The sequence below is a fragment of the Tribolium madens genome, unplaced genomic scaffold (assembly GCF_015345945.1).
Source record: "Tribolium madens isolate multiple individuals breed KSU strain unplaced genomic scaffold, Tmad_KSU_1.1 Scaffold_96;HRSCAF=242;Tcas5.2_LG5, whole genome shotgun sequence".
Taxonomy (NCBI): Eukaryota; Metazoa; Arthropoda; class Insecta; order Coleoptera; family Tenebrionidae; genus Tribolium; species Tribolium madens.
The window spans coordinates 7,267,836-7,291,332 of record NW_025401068.1 but is presented as its reverse complement, the minus strand read 5'-3'; the positions used below and the strand labels follow the sequence as shown (position 1 = coordinate 7,291,332).

General features: G+C 32.6%; 3 protein-coding genes across 4 annotated transcripts in view; 1 reads left to right on the top strand and 2 right to left on the bottom strand.

Moving 5' to 3' along the window:
• LOC123013851 (TLD domain-containing protein 2) overlaps window positions 1-20,011 on the bottom strand; it is a 37,749-nt gene extending 17,738 nt beyond the window's left edge. Inside the window, exons 1-2 of one of the 2 annotated variants that reach the window (XM_044412685.1) lie at window positions 19,679-20,011; window positions 13,775-13,918 (exon numbers count right to left, since the gene is read on the bottom strand). In XM_044412685.1, the coding sequence (XP_044268620.1) occupies window positions 13,775-13,887 (113 nt within the window). In that variant the 5' untranslated portion in view covers window positions 13,888-13,918; window positions 19,679-20,011. The remainder of the gene's footprint in view (window positions 1-13,774; window positions 13,919-19,678) is intronic. The other variant, XM_044412687.1, reaches the window with a different exon arrangement.
• A 221-nt stretch (window positions 20,012-20,232) lies between these two features.
• Window positions 20,233-21,916, bottom strand: LOC123014011 (pre-mRNA 3'-end-processing factor FIP1). The gene is made up of 5 exons (XM_044412896.1): window positions 21,681-21,916; window positions 21,193-21,632; window positions 20,902-21,142; window positions 20,681-20,855; window positions 20,233-20,632 (listed from the first exon to the last, which is right to left on the bottom strand). The coding sequence occupies exons 1-5, from the start codon at window positions 21,822-21,824 to the stop codon at window positions 20,340-20,342; spliced, it is 1,293 nt and encodes a 430-aa protein (XP_044268831.1). The 5' UTR covers window positions 21,825-21,916; the 3' UTR covers window positions 20,233-20,339.
• A 29-nt stretch (window positions 21,917-21,945) lies between these two features.
• Window positions 21,946-23,435, top strand: LOC123014013 (40S ribosomal protein S8). Its single transcript, XM_044412897.1, has 4 exons — window positions 21,946-22,073; window positions 22,402-22,784; window positions 22,952-23,081; window positions 23,286-23,435. Exons 1-4 carry the CDS (start codon window positions 22,070-22,072, stop codon window positions 23,393-23,395), a joined length of 627 nt encoding a protein of 208 aa, XP_044268832.1. The 5' UTR covers window positions 21,946-22,069; the 3' UTR covers window positions 23,396-23,435.
• The last annotated feature ends 62 nt before the right edge of the window (window positions 23,436-23,497 follow it).

The following is a 23,497-nucleotide window of genomic DNA, read 5'->3' as shown; positions in this document are numbered from 1 at the left end:
AATGCGATTTTTATGTTGCGATAATATTTTCTGTGAACGGAAGTTTAACGATTTATGGCTCTATCTGCGATGCACGAGGACATTTCGATTATTAGCCACTAATTGGACGAATTGCAACAGAAAAATAACAGCCAATGGATTACTAAAATAGAAAACCGTAATACTATAACTTTTACAACTGTGGTTTAAATTAAAGTAATAGATCTTTTTGTATTACACATTTACGAGTATGTTCCGTTATCTGAGCGACTACGCTAGTTAAAATCGTACACTTTTTGTTAAAATAAAACAGAAACATTAAAACCATTACTTAACATTAAGATCAAAAGACTAATAAAGTAAAACAATGGTTGAAAGTTTATTAAAACTTGAAAGTTTTTTATATTAAATTTGATTTTTTCTTAAAATTAACGTTCTCTCAAAACAATCTTGTGGATTATTTTAAATATTTAAAATATTAGGTACATATGTTAACAATAAAACAGATATATCAGATATATTTTTTTACTGAAATGATTTTTCGGCGCATTTGCCACATTTGAAGCAGACCTTAAGTATCACTTCAGATAAAAATTTAATCTTGTGGGTTGATGTTTTCAGCAAAAAGCCGTTCATCAGCAATCTAAATAGCACAGATATAACAGTTATTTAAATGCAACAGATTTTTAATCAACTTTTTTCTTCATGGAAGTACACACATAAAAGTTTCAACTTGATTAAAAGCACTGAAAGTGGCGAAGAAAAGATGCAATAATGTTTCCTCTGAGGTTTCGAACGTACACTTTTTTTTAATATAATAATACATCCTGACATTAAAAACGAGTCTGCTACGAAATAGATTCACTGCTTTAATTTAGTGGAACAGATCGAAATTTAGATTGCTGTCAATAGATAAAAACTTGTATTTACTCCGTTCAAATAAGTTCAACGTTTATTACAATAAAACAAAAAGTTTCTGTTTGGTTTATTATGTCAATAAGTTAAAACGTCATTAAATTCTATTTTAGTTATCAGTGCCAGAAGCACATGAAAATACATAGTTGTTAGTGAGAAAATGATACTCTCATTAGCGATTTTGCACACAATTCGTAAGTGATAAATTAGTTAGTTCAGTTCTGCTAATACTGATTTCAGTAATTGGCACTAAAATTTGCCATTTGGTTTTATCGCCACTAAAAAAGCTCGATAATTGTTTGGATAGAATTTTTAGTTTTTTTGACCGAAACTGTTTCCTACACACAAAGGAACAGGAAATGACCGAAAATTTTCAATGTGAACTATTTAAATGAAACAAGTTTGTGGCCAATAATGTAGATACATTTCCGGCTATTTTAAAGACCAAAAGCTCGATTTTGTAGTTATTTTTCGTAGCGTAAAGCAATGTGGGCTCGGAAGTTTAGTACTGTTGTAAAAGTTACGTAAAACTAGTGACCTCCATTAATATCTTTAAATAAATAAATTGTTTTATGATGTTTCTATATTTTTATTGTAATAGTTTACAAATTGCAAAATACAAAAAAAAGGAATCATTTCCAAAAAACATCTGGAAATTGATACACTTTTATATTAGGATTTGTAAATTAACAACTGGAAAATTTAAATTAGAATTTCTTTCCGCTCAAAACAAGTCGGTCCTATATTTCGTTTATATGGGAATTCGTACTTCATAAAAATTTATTATAGCAACAAAAATCGGAATTTTTTTCATATTTCGTAGGATTTTTCGTATTTTGATAAATTTATGCACAAATAAATGTCATACGTTGGCATTTGTAGTTTTACTACCTCAACAAAAGTATCAAAAATTACTCATTCATCTGTAAAGCTCCATTTAATAAAGAATTTCAGACAAAACACCCAAATAAATTCAAAGGTTGTGGAATTTTACTTTTGTAACAATAATATTTGTTTTTGTAATTATGAAAATTCACCTATTTTTCAAGTGTCGAGATTTCATATTCGGATAAAACTAGACTCGTCATAATACCGGGATTGTTTTATCGTGGGACACGTGCTGAATGGGATTTAATTTATCTTGTCACATGAATATGAAACGAAATTTCAATTTAGTTGGCGCTAGCAGTAATAAAACTTCCTGTTTTGATACTTTATGCAAATTTGAGCGAAAAATGATAACATCATTTCAAACCTAATTAAAATTTACCAACAATTCTAATTTGAACTTGGGACGCAATGTCAATGTGAATCATATTTATTTTTTAATGTTAAATCACTAGAACAACCAGAATTTATTTTCAAGAGCATCGAACTTTGATTTTTTGACTACCATAATCGCGAAAAATTCATTTTTAAAGCCGTGCCTACTTCTTGATTCTATATTTAGAACCGGCAGACGCATTGGAATGTTTATATTTATTAGCAACCTGTATACGACCCATGATGGTCAAACTCCATCGTTTGCACCACAAAATGCAAGCATACCTAATGGACACATTACGACACACACTGTTAAGAAATCCTCAGCTTCAAAAGATAACTTCATTTAACATTTCTAAATATAAATATTTATTCATATTGTAGTGACATGAAAGGAGCTTTGATTATGTTCAAACATTTGCATATACATTTGATAAAATTAGATTCAAAGAATTTCTCGATGGGTGGTTGATGTTGAAAAATATTTTTAGGTTGTCGGTACGTACCATACAAAGTGATCGACGATGTCAATCATTGTTAACACAAAATTAAATGACGTTCACATTCACTCTTTCAACACAAGTCAATTATTTAATGATATCGGTTTTTGCTTGCAGGAGTTATAAAGGAGTCATAGTGCTTATCTTGAAATTGATCGAGATTATTTTATTTTTGGAATAACATTTAAATTATTATTTTCTAGAAAACACTTAAGTATGGGAGCCAAATAAAAAATAAATTAAAAAACAATAAATTTTATTAGAGGAAGACAGATTTTGTAAACAGGAAGATTAAAGAATAAAATAAACTTATTTACGGAAGAAATTTTGATGATGCGCAGGCACTGCCAGGTTGGTAGTTATCTGGATTATTTTTGGCTAAAAATACGCTGAATCTCGATGTGGTTCAAAATTTTAAGCTTTTGCTCTGAGACTTACTTCTCTCATCAGGCAGTAAAAACTTCCCTAAACCTCTGTTTAGTTTTTACATAGATATGTGTAATAAAATTTCGACATTTTATCTATTCGTAATTCAAAAACAAATTTTATAAACAATAGAGTATCTTACAAAAATTTGCAGTGATTTGAAAGAAAAGAAATAGAAAGCGATTATTTTTTTATGATTTTGCTTATACCACATAATTAAATCAATGTAATTAAAAAGTAATAAAAACAAAACTTAATTAATCGACTAATTTTGAAAAGAAAGCTCACAGAAAGGATCTTAAAAAGGAAAAATAGATGTTTTTATAACTTGTAGTTTCAGAGAAACACTTCTATTACCTTTTATTTTCTTCATATAAATTTATAAATGAAATAATTACAGACCAGATATTTACCTGTATACGTACAATTATGTTTTGTGGTAACCACCAAAATCAAAATTCCAATAAAATTCAAGCCGACAATTTCTAGGAAATTTAAAAAAATGAATATTAAAAAAAACAGATACAACTAGTGTTATAATATATTTTTACAAAATATTTTAATATTTAAGCGTAAATTAGCATTTTCAGTTATCATATTTGTGAAAAGGTCAAAACGTACACTTACGCTAGCAACAGTTACGAATTAAAAAACAATTATATTTTGAGGGTCACAAACTTGTTTGCCAATTTTGTACAAAAATACGGAAAATTTCGAGACATTGATTGTCGGTCGCGCCTAAACAACATTTTCAAGTGTTTAATAAGATAAGAAGTTTTCACTCCAATTTCCTTAAAACTATGCCCCATACTGTATTAATTAATTCGAACTTTAATTAAACGTTGGATATTTTGACGTAAACCTTCTGGAACATGGCTTTATTGATTGAAGTCATAAACATTACTCGCAGATTGACTAATTAAAACTATGTATCATATTCATGACGTTGAATATGGAAAGTGTAAGCATTTTCTCTCCTGTACATTCCTTGATCCTGATTCACCGAAACCACGACTTTTTATGATTAATATCGAGCAGTGGGACTGAAATCCTGATTAATATGAATTTTCAGGGATTTCCTCGGAAAATGAAAATTCGCGATAAGCGCATTTTTTCATACGGACACGATCGGCTTCATTAATCTCGCGTCGGGAAATTGCTGAAGCTTAACATCCAGATGGTTGCGACGTTGATTTTCCGGGCAGTTTGCTCGCATTTAAATTTAAAATTTCAATAGCAACCTTTAATAAGCGAGTACAATTGGCCGTTTATTTTCTGAATCAATTAGGTCAATTAAGCAATCGAAGACAGTCCGCCTCTGTTCTCAGAGTTTCTGCAATTAGTGTACGTTTCCATATAAAACCGTCCAATAATTTCTTCACATGACTGTATTTAAATCTGTCTTGATTGGGACAATGATTTTGTTCGTCGTGGAAGGTCACCATCATCCGGCCTCCATCGTCCTTGCCCCAGATCACTTATTTTTCTTCCTCTCTTATGTACCTGCCCCATTCGACCTCACCTCTACGTCCGAGCAATTTATCAAAACGGGACTAGCAGGGCGAGAGCCTGCCTAATGGGTTTTTATGTATGAAACTTTTAAAAATTCCAACCTCGAGTCGGGACGATGGTCTTCCAAATACTCGACCTTACACCGTGCACCGGGCGTTATTACCGCTCAGTTCCTTAATTAAATCTGCGCGGAATTGAGGAAGGAAAGTACAATGAGAAGTTTGTTTGCTTTAGTAATCACGGATCTAAATGACATTGGCCGGATTTGTTCACTGCTGAATTTTCACAGATAGAAACGCCTATTTTACAACTTACAAGGATCTCGCAAAAAGGAAACGCCGTTACGCCACCGATGACACTCGTTAAAATCACCACCGCCAAAAAGAAACATTAATCAACAATAAACTTCTATTTATTCTATTTGTTCAAGATTTGAATGATACTTTCGAAAGTTCAGTCGTGAACTTTTCACAACAGTGCTCTATAATTACCTGTCTATTAAAAACCATATTTAAAATTTTTAATCGTTTCACGTTGAGCAAATTACCAACTTCGAGCCGAGATTTTCACTTAATGACTAAAGGCACAATTATTCTTCTTCATTCAAAAATTTTTAATTGACCTGAATAAAATTACTCGAAAATAGGTCAACAAATTTAATCACTTTTAGTTTATAAACTGTATAATAAAATAATTACAATTAAATACATGACACTTCCTTAAGGATTATTCAATTGTTTTAAATTAAGGCCAACCAGGTTTGCCATTTTTTCACTTTCCTGCTTCCTGTGTCATTTTTGACCCATTGTATCTAATCAATTCGAATCAACCTCCTTGACTTTTTCAGTGACGTAATGTTCCTCCCAACCGCCAAATTACACAATATTGCATCTTAGCTCCTTTCGCTGTTTACATGTCATCTAGCAAGTACACACACCATCTGATTTATTACAGAACCTTTCATATTCATCGTAAAATCTCATTTAATACGCGTTTAAACTAACCTAGACACTGTACACGTGACTCTCAGCACGCATCCCAACAAATGATTGTGGTACATGTCATTAATTTATTTCCTGATTAAAGAATGAGGTCTCGGCGTACCTAATTCGGAAGCTTGTACTTTCGCCAGAAAAACTTCAAGAATCTGCTAAATTTCATCAACATATTGATTGGAAAGGCCGGAGCGAAGATTTCGAAGAAAATTGCACAATTTTTCTTAGACAGGTTTTGTGAGTTAAGTACACGACGATGAAGGATATTAATTAACGGACATTGGCCCTGCTTCCTTCCATTGCGTTAGATTTGTCGTTGTATGTACCATAATTGGGAATGGCAGTTTGGCAATGGTTACACACCATTATTATGAAATGTCGAAACTCTCGATTTGGCTGCATTGTGTCAGTGTTTCGTGGTAAAAAATCCTTCTGAATTGTCAGAACAAGAATAATGAGCTGACAAAAAGGTTCCAGTTGAGCACCTTGAGAAACACATACCTTTATTTATACAATTCAATTATGACAAGAAATGAAGCTTGTGATCTTAAAAATACACAGACATGTAGGAGTTGAGTACATACTGGGGTTACAGCAAGTCCTTTTGAAGGATACTAGAATAGAATAAGTCAAGGTTATTTCAACAAATCAATTGTTTTCTTGTTATTGAAACGTAGCATGTATGGTCAGTAAAAAATTAGAAAAAATTGCAAGTGGGTTACAATAATATTAATAACAAGATTGTAACTTTTTCAAGGCAAATCTTATCTCTCCTACAATTGCCAAAATAAGGACACTAACTTTAAATAAAAATTACAATATTGCGTGCACAGTAAATGCTCTCAATTACATTATTGCGTTAAAATTGCGAGCTTTCAGCCTAAAACAAAGAAAAAAAAAGTATCAATACCAAATGCTACAAATATTAAATTTGCGGAGTAAAATAATTTAATTTTTTATTAGTCTATAAATAATTTGTCTTCAATTACGATTTATTAGATTTTCTTGATTTTATTTTCAATACACTGTTTAGATCAACGTATAGGTATATTATAATTCCTTGAGAGATAATAAAAAACAGAATTGTTGTATCGTGTTGAAAAACTTTTCTTTCTTACGTATATACCAATTTAATCTTTACCTTATTCAAGAAGATCAGACAAAGTAAGATTTTTCTGTTGGAATTACAAATAGCGTTATTTTAATAGAAATATATTCTTCGTTTAACATATTCTTGTACATAGTCTTTTTGTTGCATAAAATGAATATTTTAATGCACTTGAAAATAAAATGCAAAATAGTATCTCGCCCTAAAGCGTGAAAAGATTATTTTAAACTACTAAAAAAAAGAAAACTTTTTGGTTTGTAGTTAAATTAATTTCTTCCTGTTTTTTAGCTTTAATTTGTCTTCTAACAAAAGATCAAAACTCCAGGGTCACTTAAATAATTTTAAATAAATTTTAAATTGATCAAAACTCCTTCCTGGAAGGAGTTACCTTACATCGATGAGGTTTTCCTCTGACGTCCTTCCACCAATCGATACAATTTTTTTCCACCAATCGATACAATTTTTACGATCAAGTTGCGTCAAAAAATTTACATCTCCTTTGTCAGGATTCATTAGGACGCGTTCCACGTTGATCAGCGTCGTATCGAGTCCATCATCAATGAAAACATTCCCTCCGCTTCCGTTAACGTTTATGGAAATCGCGGATTTGCAATTCAGTACGACGTTGTGACCAGACTTAATGAAGAAAAGCAATATATAAATCTGCAAGCTAAAGTAAACATCTTCGATATGGGGTTGGCAACCTGAATGGGTGAAAAATGGTGGATGCGCCGCATTTAATTCGGCTTTGTATTTTTTGATATTATCCGGTGGAGCTGATCTTGTGTTAATAATTCGAGTAAACAAGGCTTCAAAATAAAAAAAAAATGTTCAGTCGTTGCGCGTTTGTAAGTTTCTAATTTACATAATTAATGCATTTTCTTTGCTAGGAGTGTTTTCGTGCATACATCCTTTACATAACGTCGGATTAAATGGGATTTGTTTGTAGAAGCAGCACCATTAGGGTCTCACGTTATGAAATACAATTTAACGAAACTAAGGCAACACATTTACCGCAAGTTTCTGATAACATCCTTAGAACAATATGGACGCTTTACCATAACAACCTTGTTAAGATGATTTCATTTAATAAATTCTCGGTGAACCTAAATTGCTCGGAGTCGAGTTAATCGTGTCATTCTATTTAAGCAGGGAGATTTAAGGTGCTCTTTTTATAATCTTTTGTTAATACGAGGCTGGATCGGAAGTCGTCGTAAATGAGATTACCTTCGACATTGCGTTGCTCAATCGACCGACATTTATGAGCCTTTTATTTATTCGCACAGCACGTTTATTTATAGGTACTTGGTCAGGTTTTATGTACAGTTAGAGTTTACAATTATTGTTATTATGATTTTCTTTACTGAAGTTCAACAAACTAGATCTGCTTCATCATTAATTAACGAGATGACTAACGAGGTTTAAATGTTATTTTGCGAATCAAACTGACATATTTAAGTCCTCAGATAAAAATAAATTTATTATCGATCATCTGTCAGTTACTATTGTTTACGTTTTTTCGCTGGAAAATCTGGTTTCATAAAATTAATTCGCGACAACAGACGGGTCAAGTAGAAGTTATTTCAGCTGTATTATTATGATACAGCATCAGGTGGTCTTCCGGAATTCAATGCCGAAAGTTTGATTTAAAAAATGCAAAGATTTTTTCTAATCGATGAATAAATGTTCAAATACAGGGCGATTCAGATAAGATAATGAGCCTGACGATCTGGCGATGCAACCCAAAAAACAAATTCCATTTACGCCTTTAATCCAATTTAAATTAGGATTTGCAAGTTGAATCCAAGTTACTCGTATCATCTTACGTTACTCTGACATCAGTGCAGAGAACGATCATTAGTGCCATTCAGTTCTCGCGGAATGATAGGTCTTTTCGGTGTAAACCCAATACAAAATGTATGAAAGAATTAAACATTAAAGGTAGGCAAACAGTTTTTTTTTAAATCATAAATTGCACAGTCAGAGCAACATAAGATAACTTAGATTGCAAATGCAAATCGTAATTAAAATTAGATCATCAAAACCTAAATGAAATTTATTTTTTGGGTTGCACCGCCATAACGTCGGGCTCATTATTTTATCTGAATCACCCTGTATTTATGACAAACTTTGTGCAAGATTGCGAAAAATTAAATACATTGTCGATTATTTCGCTTGTAAAAAATAGGTACATAACTACAAAATGATATGGAATCTCTCAATCCTCTATTTAATAAAAAAGATTCCAATTTATTGCAAATAATAAAATATTATCAACATAATGAAGAGCATAATTAGGTTTGATTTGAGATATTGCTTTACTCTCCTGTAATAAAGTACAAAAAATATTGTACATTATATAAATAACCATTAAATTTAATGGATAACATTTAAAATTAATTAATTGAATACAAAATATAAAAATAATTCTTCATAAACTGAATTTTTATCAACTTGAATCAAATTAACTACGTAGAACCCTTCCCACCATATTTCCAAAAACAAATTGCACAGGTAATTGTCTCACTTCCCACGTTCTTTTTTTCTCTCCTTAATATATAAATGGGAATCACAGTTTTCATTGTTCATGAGATGAACAATGTGCTATGAAATGAATCGCCATTTAACTTTTGTAAATAATAAAAAATTCCAGTCATATAACTTGAGCGTAATCAGAATTCCCGTAATTTTGTATTTTATATTTGAATAATAAATAATTTACTGGAAATCTAATAATCATCCACGCGGAAAAAAAATGGCAATTATTTTTATTGTAACTGTTTAGAAAAATCAACTTTCGAACATACGTTTGAAACATACATTTGAAAAAACTGGGAATTCATTTAAAATCTGGTCGGAATCTGGAGTACTTATGGCAAAATTTCCCCTAAATTTCACCCCATACATGCAAATGTCTCCACCTATCGATTCGATTGTTCACCTTAAAGCGCATTTTCCTAAACTCCAAACACCGCCGCTAAATCGGAATTATTCATCGCACCTTTCGTCGAGAATATGCTCGAGAAGTTTTCTTCTTGGAATACCTTTTATTCTCGAATTAATTCAAGTCGAAGAAGTTCGCCTAGCCCCTTATTAAAAGGGTTTCATCCGTCCAATTTCGCATTGTATTTAAGCTCGACCGACATAAGCTTTCGACGTTAAATTAACGTTACATGACGATCATAAACACCCTTGAAGAATCGATAATGAGTTGCCAAGAGAGAAGACCTATTTGTTGAAAACTCGTCATTAAGCGACTGCGTCTTACCTTTGAAAATAAACGCCTCTTTGCCGCCTGAATTATTTTCCCTTGGCCTTTTTCCCGAAAGCGAAAATAGAAATCAGAACGGATGCACTTGACACTAGAATTTGTGAGCGTAGCACGTGTGCATTTTCGAAAAATCCCCGAATAGTTAGTTGCTCGGGTGGAAATTAAAACTACTTTACTCGATTATCGGGACAAACCCACGAGTGCAGACCGTTCATTAGCAAACATTATGCAATTATAATGTAAAAACAGGTATAATTATAGATAAATACTACGCTGATTCACCTACTCATCTCGTGAGTGGGTACTTCTCAAAATTAGTAACTATAAGCCTTGCTCTTTTTAAGTGAAATATTGCGACAGTTTTAGGAACACCCGTGTTATAAATTCGCACGGTTTAAGGCCACTAGCTCAATGGCAAGGTGGAGCCATACCACTTGACCCTTTTTAAATTAAAACATATTTTGTTTTTAATTAAAACCGATTATTATTGTCACAAAAACATGTAACTACATAATTTATTCATAAAAAAAGCGCTGTTAAATTTCATACTTTGATTAGAAATTATAAGTGGGACTGCGATTATCGAAAAATCCTTTAATTTATTTATCTTTCCACAAGATAAGACATCATGTACCCTGGTAGACTGATCATCAGCATAACAACAAATCAAGTACTTTATTGGAGTAATTATAAATTCATAAATGGTAACAGGTTATTAACACAATTATGTAACAGCAAATAAAAACTGTTCTTGCATGCATGAAATAATCAAAGGTGACGTCTTCTAATAATTATGAATTTTCATGTGAAGCTGAAAGAAAGATTCCGCGTAAATTCCGGGGTCCGTGTAAAGCACAAAAAACGCGGTCGTTTAAAAATAAATTATGGCGCAATATGGGCAAAGAAGTAATTTAAGATTGTACTAAGATTTTATTTTTATTGTCTTTACGTGTTACAAATAGATAAACCAAGCACCAACGTGTTTTCAATTTTTTCAGTTAAATTTTTAGTTAAGTAAGTTACGTCAGAGATGATATAATCAAAGAAAATTTTACACTATACTCGTACATAGAATTGAATCACAAATTTTATTAATGCAAATTAATGAATTTGATTTACATCAGAATGACACTACACTCGGCTTTTTCTTAGTTAAATGTGTTAACTGTTTAATAAAAAAAGTCCTCAGAAATACATTTTTTATAATCAAAATTAGTTATTTTTGTGTATAAATGTACCAGTTTTAACTAGTGTTTAGAGTTTTACAGAAAACTTCTAGTTGACTCATGTATTAGACATATCTAAAAACATTATTTTGATTTTATTTAATTATTAGCGACAAAAATATCCACAATCTCCAAGTATTTGCACTGTAGATACAGTAATTATTTTTAAGTTAATTATATTTTATCAGTCGATTATCTATCGTTGTTACAAATTTGAAGTGTTTTTTAAATATCTTCGATTTTTTGAGTCAAAACTCGATATTCGTTTTTATTTCAAAATAATTAGAACTTAACACAAAGCAAAAATGCAAATAACAATATGAAGGTTTTGATTCCTATACTTTTGTAAATTGTTCCTGCTATTTCTTGGAGTTTTTTTTAATGGTTTCAATTCTTGAATGTGGTGAAATAGAATGTTGACCCATTGAAAACAATTTTTTTAAAGCCCTTCTCCTCTATTTAAATAGAAATACTATACCATCAATATTTCAAACCTAATCCACTAGGACACTGACAATATACGCCACTATCAGTTTCACACTCTCCTAATTTATGGTTACGCCACCGATCCAAAATGTCAGATAACTAAATATTATAGCTTTGTAGCAAGTGTACTATTATATCAACCTTTTTTTAATGACAATCATAAAATAAAAAGAATTCAAGCACACCTTTTCCTCTAACTTTTGTAATATCCTGCAATCCTTACATGTGTGTCGACACCAAGTAAAAATATGATAGACAGCTTGACTTTTAATCCAACTTTCATTTACTACTACTGGTTTTAATATACCGCACAATACCAATTCGGCCCTTGCACTGAACTACATAAATAAGTCACGGACTTCATCAACGACCCTGCACTTTTAATTATCAATTTATCATTGTTGAAAACCTTTTTTCGCTTGTTTTAAATCCTTCCATGTAGCGCGCGTATACGAGATTTTTTTTCCGGACGACATGTAAAACATCACCTTGAAAACTCATTTTCTCGATATTGATTCTGTTCTAACAGACAACACGATTTAAATCTGACCCCTTTTCGTCGTCCTTTGCGATATCAAGAATTTCGCGGCTATTTTTTACGCAAAGACATCTATCTGTATATTAATGAACCTGCGCAAATTTGTGTCAATTATTTTAAGAACTTTCGCGACCGACAAAAAATCCGACTTATCATTCTTTTGCAGAAAATCAACGTTACGTTGTAACGGTAAACAGAGAAAGTACAAAGCATGACGATGTTAAAAAAAAATCAACCAGGAAACTACGAGAATGGAAGGAAAATTGCCAAAGTTTGGATCGCCGACGAAAACAGTTAAGCCACCGGATAATCATTAACATCACCTTTGCCTCGCCATTTTTTTTGTACAATTATTTTCACTATGCTATAGCGTGAAGCTTTTACCACATTACTTTTCCCGTTAAGTACAAAAGAGAGAATAATTGCCGACCATATCCGCAGAATAAACTCGCTCAAGATTAGAGTGAAAATTGCCTTTTTTGTCTAATCACGAGTATTATTCTCGTAAATTTCCCGTTTAGGCGGCAGCTGGCGAAACAACCACGAATATTTAGCTTTTTTTTTCAGACAAATGACCCACTTTTAGAAATATGAAGAATTCCAACTTTACATAAAATTTATTTAATGTTTAGTTTTTTCCAACAGTTATAGATAATGAATAAAACAAATTAAGATAATTTTACATTACGAGTAGCTAACTCTTTACGACGACAATTAAAAAAAAAACTCATTTACCCTTTATTTAAACTTCGTATCTTCACACATATCATAAATTTATGCAACAAACAACCAGAAGCTAGTTGCTATGTATATTTTATCATTTCATCCAGTTCGTAATTTTCCTCGAGGTTGCGAATAGCGCCGCGCAAAACTAATCAAAATGCGTGTTTCTTCGACTTTCGTGTCGATCGGTCAATAAATATCTCTTCTAATTACTTACGTTGTCGATAGACGTCTTTCTGATAAAGCAATAAACTCGCTTCGTGAGTTTCCTGTTTTCCAAATTTCCTCTGGGATACTAATTATTTTTAGTCGTTTGTTTAATAGTTTCGCGTTGACCTAGATAATGCGCGGCCTACGTTTAGTACAATTTAAGACAATTGAAGTTTATCGTTTTGCATATTAACGAGTTGATGAAATAATTACGCGATTATTTAAAATTATTGCTCGTTGCTTCTTGAATGTTTGAAAGATATGTTTTACAGTCGCGTCTGTCGAGACATTTTTTGATTTACGCGAAGACGTGTTTGCATGCGACTATGTACTTGGAACAACTTGTGATTTACGACAAGCCCAGATTCAAACAAAATTTTAATGTTTAATCCAAACATTGCATAGTGTCCCAAATAATTGTTTCGAAATTGTCACATTACGCATTTATTTTGAAAATACACACCAACTGTGTATTCGAATCATCATCAATAATGTGCATATTGATAACAAATTAAAAGTAAAAATGCTACACGAAAGATCGCATGAGTGTTAAATCGCCGATAAATAAATGTTGTTGACAATATTAACGTTTTATCCAATTTTATCTAAATGTTTAACTCACTGCCAATGGATGCCATCTCGTAATAAAACGTGTAAACCTCGAAATGATATTCGTGCACCGAAAGAATTTGATCTATGTTGACGACCTTCTCCACCAGAGTGGGCTGACATCATCGGCTTCTCACTACTCAAAGCAAAATAAAATCTGAAAAAAAACAAAAAAAGAAAAAATAAACAAAACAAAATATAACAAACATAAAAAATAGCACTGTAGCAGTAACCTAATTGTTACATTTAAACAGATGATGAAAATGGGTGATTCTTTTGATATTGTTTCAAATTTTACAAGTATCTACATAAGTGCTTAATCTTGTGGAAACACTAGTCTATTAAATAAAGGTTTTATAAATGTCAAGTTCATAAAAAAGTATTGTAATCATGTACATACTTAATTATTTAAATATAATTGCCATTAGTAGTGCAATTTTTATGTCGGCCATTAAAAGTAACAATTACTTTTTTAAACTAATCTAAAAAAAAAATGTATTAAAAGCAAAATTCACCGGGAAACGCATCTTCATAATCTGTCTTACTACCTAATAACATGTTTTCTGAGCGATAAAATATCATTTTTTAAGATTTTTAGACTAGTTAATTGCTCGGTTTATTTTATCTCCCTCTATTATTCACTTTGATCAGTTTTAACAAGAACTTTCTTGAAAATTTCATTTAAAAACACTTTATACAACTACTACAAATTATAAAACTAGTTCTTAATTAATATCCGCACAGTGAATGCAATGCATTATTTTGTAAAAATTCTCGATCGATTTTAATATTTTTTTTAACTTGATAGATATTGAAAAAAGCCTTGAGAACTTTGTTAAAAATCCCGAAACTTAGATTCCCACGTGTAGTGCTCTAAACTTTATCAACTCCGTGATCCATGTATTTCATATTAACCGTTCTTAATCTTCCAAACTTTACTTTGAAAACACCTCATTCAAAATACGAAGATAAGAGCACGAAATTTTAATACATTTGATTCTCGAAGCGCCTAAGAGCTTTTTGCCGACTGTTCCTGGAAAAAGCTCGAAATCAATGAACCTGGAAAATCATGTTTTGCGGGTTTTTAAATTACGAAACTTTTTATATTTTGTAACAACTTGATCCCTGGAACAATACTCGCCGTAAATCTGGAAAGTCAAGGCCAGAGATAAAAAATCGTAGCCTAGTTTTGTAAAATTGCGGAATAACGTTATCGAGGAAACTATGCACAAGGTCGCTTTTCATCGATTTTCGTTTAAAAATTGACAAGATGTATGTCATGCAAGGGATGACAACAGCGTGGAGAGTTCCAGTCATGTCGAGCTTTGCCGTTTCTCGGTATGCTTCCTGTTCGTATCGATTTCGTTTTCGACGACGGAACGGTCTATTCTGATAAACATTACCGGAAAAGAACAAACTCGAAACTTATCAGTTTCCAACTGCAAAACCGTCAACCCTAACATAAAGTTTTCAATCAAAATCCTCTCGTTATTAGCAAGAAATATACGTCGTTGAATGTTAAGTGGAGCTTTTTCACGGATGTTGACTCTACACATCGTACAAAAATGTCAAAAGTATTTGGTGTTCAGTTGCCTCTTTTGGAAAATCAATGCCAGTGAATTTAGTCGTTGAATGAAGACATTTGTTGCAGAGTGGCGTAATGAAGCCAAATGTACCCCCTGAGGGCTCGTAACAAAACAACCGCAATTTTAAATCGATTAGTGATGCCGAAAAGAAAATCTTGGAATCTTCTGTAGCTGCGGCCGCAATCGAAGAGGAAGTTAATAGTTTATGTAATCGGCTATCGCAGAATTTGGAAGCCCAAGGCGTAGATTTGTGTATTATACACCGGAGTGTGGTTAGTGGTAAATAAATAACGATAATAGGACGAGGGGGAATATCTTAAGATCAGTTTAGCTGATACGGGATTTATTCTCGAATGATGATCAATTCTTTAACAAAAATACACGATAAAATGTTAATTTTATGCAATAAACATTAATGAATACGATTAGTCTTCTCTATGAAAATGAACCCAGTTACGCATTATCTGGAGATAGAAAATAAAACACGAATTTGTTGAAAATGTTTTATTTATTTCAAAACAAAATTTGTGTAACAAAAGATTCATAGACCAGCTAGCTTGTTGCACTTTTATTTTCCTGGTTCAATGACTTAAGTACTTTGTGGTTTTCTAAAAAAAATATAAGTACTAGAATGATTAAATGCAATTTTACCCACAGTTTTGTAGTTTATATTTATTTTGATTTCCTTATTTTCATTAAATGGCGTCAAAAGTTGTCCACCGTTTATGTAACCATTATTAAACAAATGTATTCATTTTACAGTTATACATGACGCTTTTTAATATTTCATATCCCTCACGATTTATTTTGTAATATTTCAACATGATAAAATAAGATTTGGTCATTTAAAGTTAAAACTTAAAAACAATATTAATTCCGCAAAACAATTTAATGTAATTAGGAAGTCCTAGTCGTTTTTGCTTTAATGATAAAAACATTGTGTTCAAGCCAGGAACAAATTATTTTAACATCAACAACCTGTGTCAATTTTTACGCCATAGAAACCAATTACAATTACAAAAAAATCTTCTAACTGTATAATACCAGATTCGAAAGTTTGCGACAGTACTTATCACTGTTTCCACATAAGTATTAATTGGAATTAATCCAAACTGTCAGAACAGTAAGCACATAAAATATTATACCAGTCGCACTAGAAATACAATTCACCGAATTGAACTTTCCCCTTTCGCATGTCTTTCAAGATTAGACCCCAAGACGCGTTAAAACGTGAAAATAATCCTATATCATTGTCCTATTTCGTGTAAACTGAATTATCTTCAACACGAAACATCAATCTGGTAACTGAACTCACCATGGTACATTTTCGTAAGCGAAATATTAATAACAATTATTATGTCAGGAGCCATGTGCGGATTATTTAATACCATAAATCCGAACGTGTATGGTTAATTAAAACGCATCGGAGACATTCGATAATATGGGACCAGGCCCGCGTAATGACATTGATTAGGATGTAAAAATCAGAAGCAGGGATAATGAAACATCAATTTATGAAATTAAATGACGTTATCACATAATACCCGAAATCTTCAGCGAAATGTGTTTGTTGCAAGCCCTGGATTCGTAAAGGCATATTATCAAATACCTACTGTTAGTTTTTTTACAAGTGCGCTGATAACTTAATCCGGTCGATTTATGGGCTAGTGAGTAAAGTATTTACTACCTGATCGATAACCCACTTATTTATACATAGAAAAGGAGTACCAACAGACAAACCCAATTAAATTTAATTACATAGATAAACATATTTGTTTATTTGAATATTTATACAAGATAACACAGAACGACTCCCAACACATTAACTTATTAAGTATGTATACATGTAGGTATACATAATTTTATTGATACTAATAGTTTTTTGGTTTTTAATGAATGATGGTACTCGTAGGTGATGGCGTTGACATTTGGTCAAATGTTTGACTAAAACATTTTTGTTGTTTGCTACAAATTTGTTGTTGTTTAAACAATAAATAAGCATAGTAAATAAATTGTAGTTGTCGTGAGTTCATAAAGTCAGCCTTTACTCAAACGTAGTAAAGACAGTAGAATCTCGTTAACTGGATGTACCTATTGCAAAAAAAATATTAGAATTACTGAGATTTCGAAATAAAAAATATTTCTTTTTTATAGATTTATCGCCGTCCCACTGTACTATACTAATTTGAATGAGAATTCTACTACATACAAAGATACAAAAATAATTAGCTATAAAAGCGTATTTTATAGTCATTTTATGAAAAATAAACGCTTTATTGTTATCTACTTTGATTATTATTTGAGTGGAAGTCTTATACTTTTGTAGTAATTATAGTAGCACCAACCGCAGGCAAGTGACTACGAGTACAAAGGATTTAATATTTCGGTAAAATTAATTTTAGATTTTTTCATTACTTGCCCAAATTATATCCAAGTGAATTGATTCTACTACACCACAATAAATACAAACAATAACTAATAAGTAATAAGACCTAAAACCTTCTATACCTAGTGATAGTTCCCCTCGATCAAAACAACACAAAAATGTTAAGTTACTAAACGTGTATTCCTGTTCGATATCACAATGGTGGGTAGAAAACAATAAACAATTGTTGATATTACTTTCTTTGTAATAGGAATTACTCCTATCTTTTATTATAAGTTGTGTTAGCAATCACGTGAATTTAGTGTCAATGTAACAATACAAAAATAATAGAAAAAAGCAGGATAGATAACATAAAATCCGTTTTTCTACCAAGATTCAATAATTTTATTTAATTTTTGATGACAGAAATTCTTCATTTGTAGCAAAAAAACACGACTCATTTAAAAGTAAAAAATAAAAATTGCAATAATAGCCACTATACGGACTATATTAGTATTATTTATTAATTCCTGATGGTATGTCTATTTTCATGTCTTGTTCAATGAGTTTTCAAATTTTACTGCTGATAGATATAAAAAATCGAATTTACATCGTGACGTAGCCCAACAGTAATTATCACAGTGATATGAAAATTAAACCTTATCACCTTTTTTGCATTAACACTGATAATGTTCTTAAAATAAAAGTAGATTTATATAATTGTAACTTTTTGACCTTTAATTAGAAAAATAATTGTGTAATTTTTTGTCTGATTTTTGTAAGGTTTCAGATGAAGCGAGGGGAAAAGTACCATTTGGTCAACGGCCAAATCTTAGAAGCAGATGACAAAATAAACAAAGAGTAACGAGTTATGCCAATTTTTGAATAAATAAACATCAGATATTGTTACGCTGAGATTTTCATTGAAAACATAGCCGATCTGATTTATCTTTGTGTCTCTCTTATTTATTATCTACTGTGTGACTTTATATCCCAGACATGATCATTATGAATCGACAATTTCGCAGTATTTGTTTGTAGTCCGAAAAAGTCTTTCTTTAAATAATGTACAACTAAATAAAAAATTCCACTTTCAATTAGAATGAAATATAAAACAATTACGTTCAAATGAAAACTGCCGAATTGCATTATAAAATATTCCATTAAAATTCAACGTAAAATCTGTTTCAATTCCATAAAAATTACAAGGTTTAGAAGATTGTTGTTTTGCTCCTGTTTGACAAATGGTATTACAAATTGACATTTAATTATAAAATTTCAAAACAAACGAATCTGTTAGCAACTCTTCAAAAGATAATCGAAACAATTTATCTTGAGTTTGAGTCACAATAGGGGCCAAATTCTTAAAAGCTATCAAGAAATGTAGCCCTACATCTCCAAGTCATGTCGAGTTCCTCCTCTGAATATCAATTAGCCGTCATTTGAGCAACGAAATCGATTTCCGAGTGGAGTTTTTCATCGTCCGGCAAAAAATCTGCACATGTAGATGATGAACGATTTTCAGTAAGCACCCTCATAAAAGCCGTAGGGTGTAATTATTTTCCGAAACTTTAACATACCAAAAAACCGATTAATCTTCGCCGAAAGGAAGCAACCAAAAAACATTTATCAAAGCAAGGGAGTTTAGCGCTTCATCAAAAACAAATGCTTGCAACAAGGGGTGTCCGCCCCCATCTGACCTTGACCCTAAACAGCTGAATATCAGAAAACAGTGCATGGCAACACTACAAGTACAGAAAAAAATAGACAAATACCTAACTTACATACAAACCTGTAAAAAGGTAAACTTGAAGGCTTGAGCTGCCACTCGAGGGATAACTTACGACTTATTGTTTGACACAAAGAACTAGTGCATCGTTTTTCAACTTGATAAACATGCTACCAAGTTGCTTTTGAAATTTGATTGTTTAAGCAAAAAACGTGACAGAGAAAAAAGCCGACTTACATTTTTGGAGTCGTTCTCGGCCACGGTTAACGTCGATTTGGGGCTGCTTGACACACTTTTATTATGGCACACACATCGAAACACTCAATTTTGCTGTCTTTAGAGTAATTATTACGGTTTTAATTGAAAGAAATGAAAATTTGTACACTGAATATTTTCATTTCAGGTTAGGTAAGAATGCGATTTTTCAATTACATCATTGAGGACAAACAATGTTTTCATTTAGTTTTTCACATCGTTTAACAAATTGGTTATTTTATATTCACAGTACCAAAATAATCGATATTTAGGAGAGTATTCTTGCGAACGTACACAAACTCGGTTTAATTTTGACAGAAACCTCTCCTATTTTTGTTATAGGCTAAATTCTGCGCACGCGCATAACCAGCATTGATTAATTTTTAAAATCGGATTAACAATAATCATTAAATTATTAATCGAATCACCGGTTATAACACTTTAACTAACTCATAAATTATTAGTAAATAAATTAACCGGTATTTAAGTCATAAATTCTCACATTTCGTTACATCAGGTTGGTATAAAAAATGACAGTTTCGACAACTGATTTATTTCAAAAAAATAAATACAAAACCTAGAGAAATGCTTACATAGGGAAGGTGAACAAAACGATTTTATCCCTTATTAACTAAGCCTAAACCTAATCGCTTTCATCATGCCGCCTTGACTTCTTTTTCCTGTGCCTATGGCTAGGACTCCTAGACCTTGATTTGTGTCTTCTCGACCTACTTCTTGACCTTTCTCTTCTATGGGACCGTTCCCTATCCCTATCCCTCGGCCTCTCAGACCTCGCTCTACTGTCTTCCCTCGTCCTTTCCCTTTCTTTTGAGTCCCTCCGAGTTGGACTATCCTTTCTTGGTGACGGAACAGGCATTGGAAGATTCATTGGAGGTCCCATGTGCATGTTTGGAGGTGGCCCCAATGGATTAGGACCTAAAATTTAAAAAAATCAGTGGGGAGTTCAACTTGAGAGTGGTTCACCTTCGGCTCCCCATTGAGAATCTTGCGTTGGTTCGTAGCCTCCATAAAAAGGCTCAGGCTCTGGATTGAAACCGTACTCGGGCTGGAAATCCTCAAAGGTGCTGGGAGGAGGAACGGACATGTCTGGGAAACCTGTGGGTTTCCTACTGTACTCTCTTCTATCAGCGGTCATGACCTGAAATTACGTTAGAACAAAAATTCGGGAGACTAAGGTCTTGCACCTGAATAACGTTCATTTTAGGTGGTTCCACCTTGCCTACGGGAGTGGGAGTGGCCCTTTGGGCTGTACCGCCAATGACGTCTATAGACCCAGTCATACGTCTTCCTGGTGGTGGCCCTGCTTTGCGTATTCCAAGGAAATTTCCTGAATATTTACTGTTATCGTTCATAATTGGAACTGTACCTCGTGCAATTGATGTCATTTGTGCCGCTAAACCAACTCCTGATTCAGTCATTCTCATTCTAATGACATAAATAATTTGATTTTTTTAAGTACATAATTAACAAATTACCGTTTTTGTCTTTCACAATACGCCCTCCATGTATCTTCGTTAAACCCGTAATTAAAATAATCAGTTATATCAGCGCCAGGTTTTCTCCAAGGTTTATCTTCTAATGAATCTAAATTGTACTCAGTCGCGGGAACGCCATTTATCATCCCAGCCTGATCAAATTCGTCAACGGTAAATTTGCCAGGTTGTTGGGCCTGTTTAGTCTTATCAACGGGAGCCGTAGTAGTCAACAAACCGCTTCGTTTGATATTAAGAGAGGTGTAAGAAGGAGTCGTTTTGATATCCCCAATGACAACATTAACATCATCATCACTGTCGTCGTCTAAGTCTTCTTCTTCACCATTCTGCTGCACTTCTCCATCCTCTTCATCTTCTTTCTCGTTAGTGGGTTCCTTCTCAGGTTCATCATCAACACCTGGTGGTTTGTCATCATCGATGGGCTGAAAAGTAAGGTTAGGACAAGTTTCCGATGATTTCTGAAAAGGTACCTTTGGAGGAGGCAAAGTTTCTGTTTCTTCAGGCTTTGTAGGAGACTCTTCATTCGGGGGAGGATCCGCTGAAGGCTCCTCTTGAGAAATTTCGGGCTGATCGCCGTATAACCATTGATCGTCGTTTTCAGCATCGTCCGCCATTTTGACATTTCAAATTGCGGAAATGGAATTTTTGTATAGTCGAATTTATCAATTGTTGGTCATTAAAACCTCGCATTCAAAGTAATTCTGCTTTAAGAAAATATTAAATTAATAACGTAATTACAAAGCCAAAAAGTGTACATATGTAAATAAAAGGCGCTAAAAGTCATGTCAAATCTAGGGATTTTTACTTATCATGCTTAGTGACTTCCTGTTTTCTCGTTCTTTCAGTTTACTTCATTGCAATGGGTGAGTACGTGCTTTAATATTTTTAGAAAATCTTCAATCATCCTTAAATTTGCCCTCAACTTATTAATTTAAAATGTTTTGTTATTGGTTTTTTGTTAGAATATTGTGCTTTTGAACCTATATTTTCGTCAATTTTATAGAGATAAGGTAGTTTTTTGTGACATAACCTAAGTCTTGTTTTCACAATAACATGATGATAAAAAGATTAAACTGGCCGATGTGTTGTGCTGACGACTCCAAACCATCCCACAGCGATCTGAATTAATGCCAAATCACACTGTTTCTGTTAAGTTTCCAGAATTTTGTAGCTAAACACTTTGTATTTTAGGCATCAGCAGAGACCATTGGCATAAGCGGAGGGCTACGGGAGGTAAAAGGAAACCTCTCCGTAAGAAGAGGAAGTTCGAGTTAGGTCGTCCCGCTGCTAATACAAAGTTAGGTCCTCAAAGGATCCACTATGTCCGCACGCGTGGTGGAAATTTGAAATATAGAGCCTTAAGGTTAGATACAGGCAATTTTGCATGGGGCAGCGAGGGTACTGCCCGCAAAACCCGTATTATTGACGTTGTTTACAACGCCAGCAACAATGAATTGGTTCGTACCAAAACATTGGTAAAGAACGCGATTGTTGTTGTCGACGCCACCCCGTTCAGACAATGGTATGAGAGCCACTATATTTTGACTTTGGGACGCAAGAAGGGTGCGAAATTGGTAAGTATCTCTTAAGTTAAAAATGCTTTTACATTCTTTTGGTGATGAATTGCGTGTCATATGAAAGTTTTATGATTACAAATTTCTTAGCTTTTCACTGATTGTTCTTAGCTATTTTATGCTGAAACTTGAAAGTTTGGTAATTCAAATGTGTGATTTTATTGCAGACGGCCGAAGAAGAAGCTATTTTAAATAAGAAACGTAGCAAGAAGGTGCAAAAGAAGTATGAAACTAGACAAAAGACCGCGAAAGTAGAAACCGCTCTTGAAGAACAGTTTCAAACTGGTAGACTTTTGGGTATGTTATGTTTGGAAAACTGACCTTTTTTTGTTACTTCCTCTGATGAAAAAAATTAAAGCGAGTTCAATTCTTAAGTGAAATTCGTTTTGAATTTCTTTTTTGAACGATGATTTGCTTTTGTCATAGTTACTCTGATTTTTCTTTACCTTTACTGATTTTTTTTTGTTAATTCATTGTTTTTAAATGTATTTTTTATTTCAGCTTGTTTGGCGTCGCGACCAGGTCAGTGTGGAAGGGCAGATGGCTATATCTTGGAAGGGAAAGAACTTGAATTTTACATGCGTAAGATCAAATCCAAGAAAGCCAAATAAAATGTATTTTCTAAAGGCTTTTAATAAAAGTTGACAACAATGTTTCTTATTACAGTTTGATATAAAAATCCTTCCTCAAATATTATTCCTATATACTTTTTA

What these genes read in the sequence shown, in the direction of transcription:
- LOC123014011 (XM_044412896.1), bottom strand. Translation starts at nt 21,824, where the DNA reads ATGGCGGACGATGCTGAAAACGACGATCAATGGTTATACGGCGATCAG. An exon ending in TATTGTGAAAGACAAAAACG is followed by an intron (nt 21,143 to 21,192) that starts GTAATTTGTTAA and finishes TTATGTCATTAG; the next exon opens with AATGAGAATGACTGAATCAG. An exon ending in CTAAAATGAACGTTATTCAG is followed by an intron (nt 20,856 to 20,901) that starts GTGCAAGACCTT and finishes ACGTAATTTCAG; the next exon opens with GTCATGACCGCTGATAGAAG.
- LOC123014013 (XM_044412897.1), top strand. An exon ending in GCAAGAAGGGTGCGAAATTG is followed by an intron (nt 22,785 to 22,951) that starts GTAAGTATCTCT and finishes ATTTTATTGCAG; the next exon opens with ACGGCCGAAGAAGAAGCTAT. An exon ending in TCAAACTGGTAGACTTTTGG is followed by an intron (nt 23,082 to 23,285) that starts GTATGTTATGTT and finishes TTTTTATTTCAG; the next exon opens with CTTGTTTGGCGTCGCGACCA.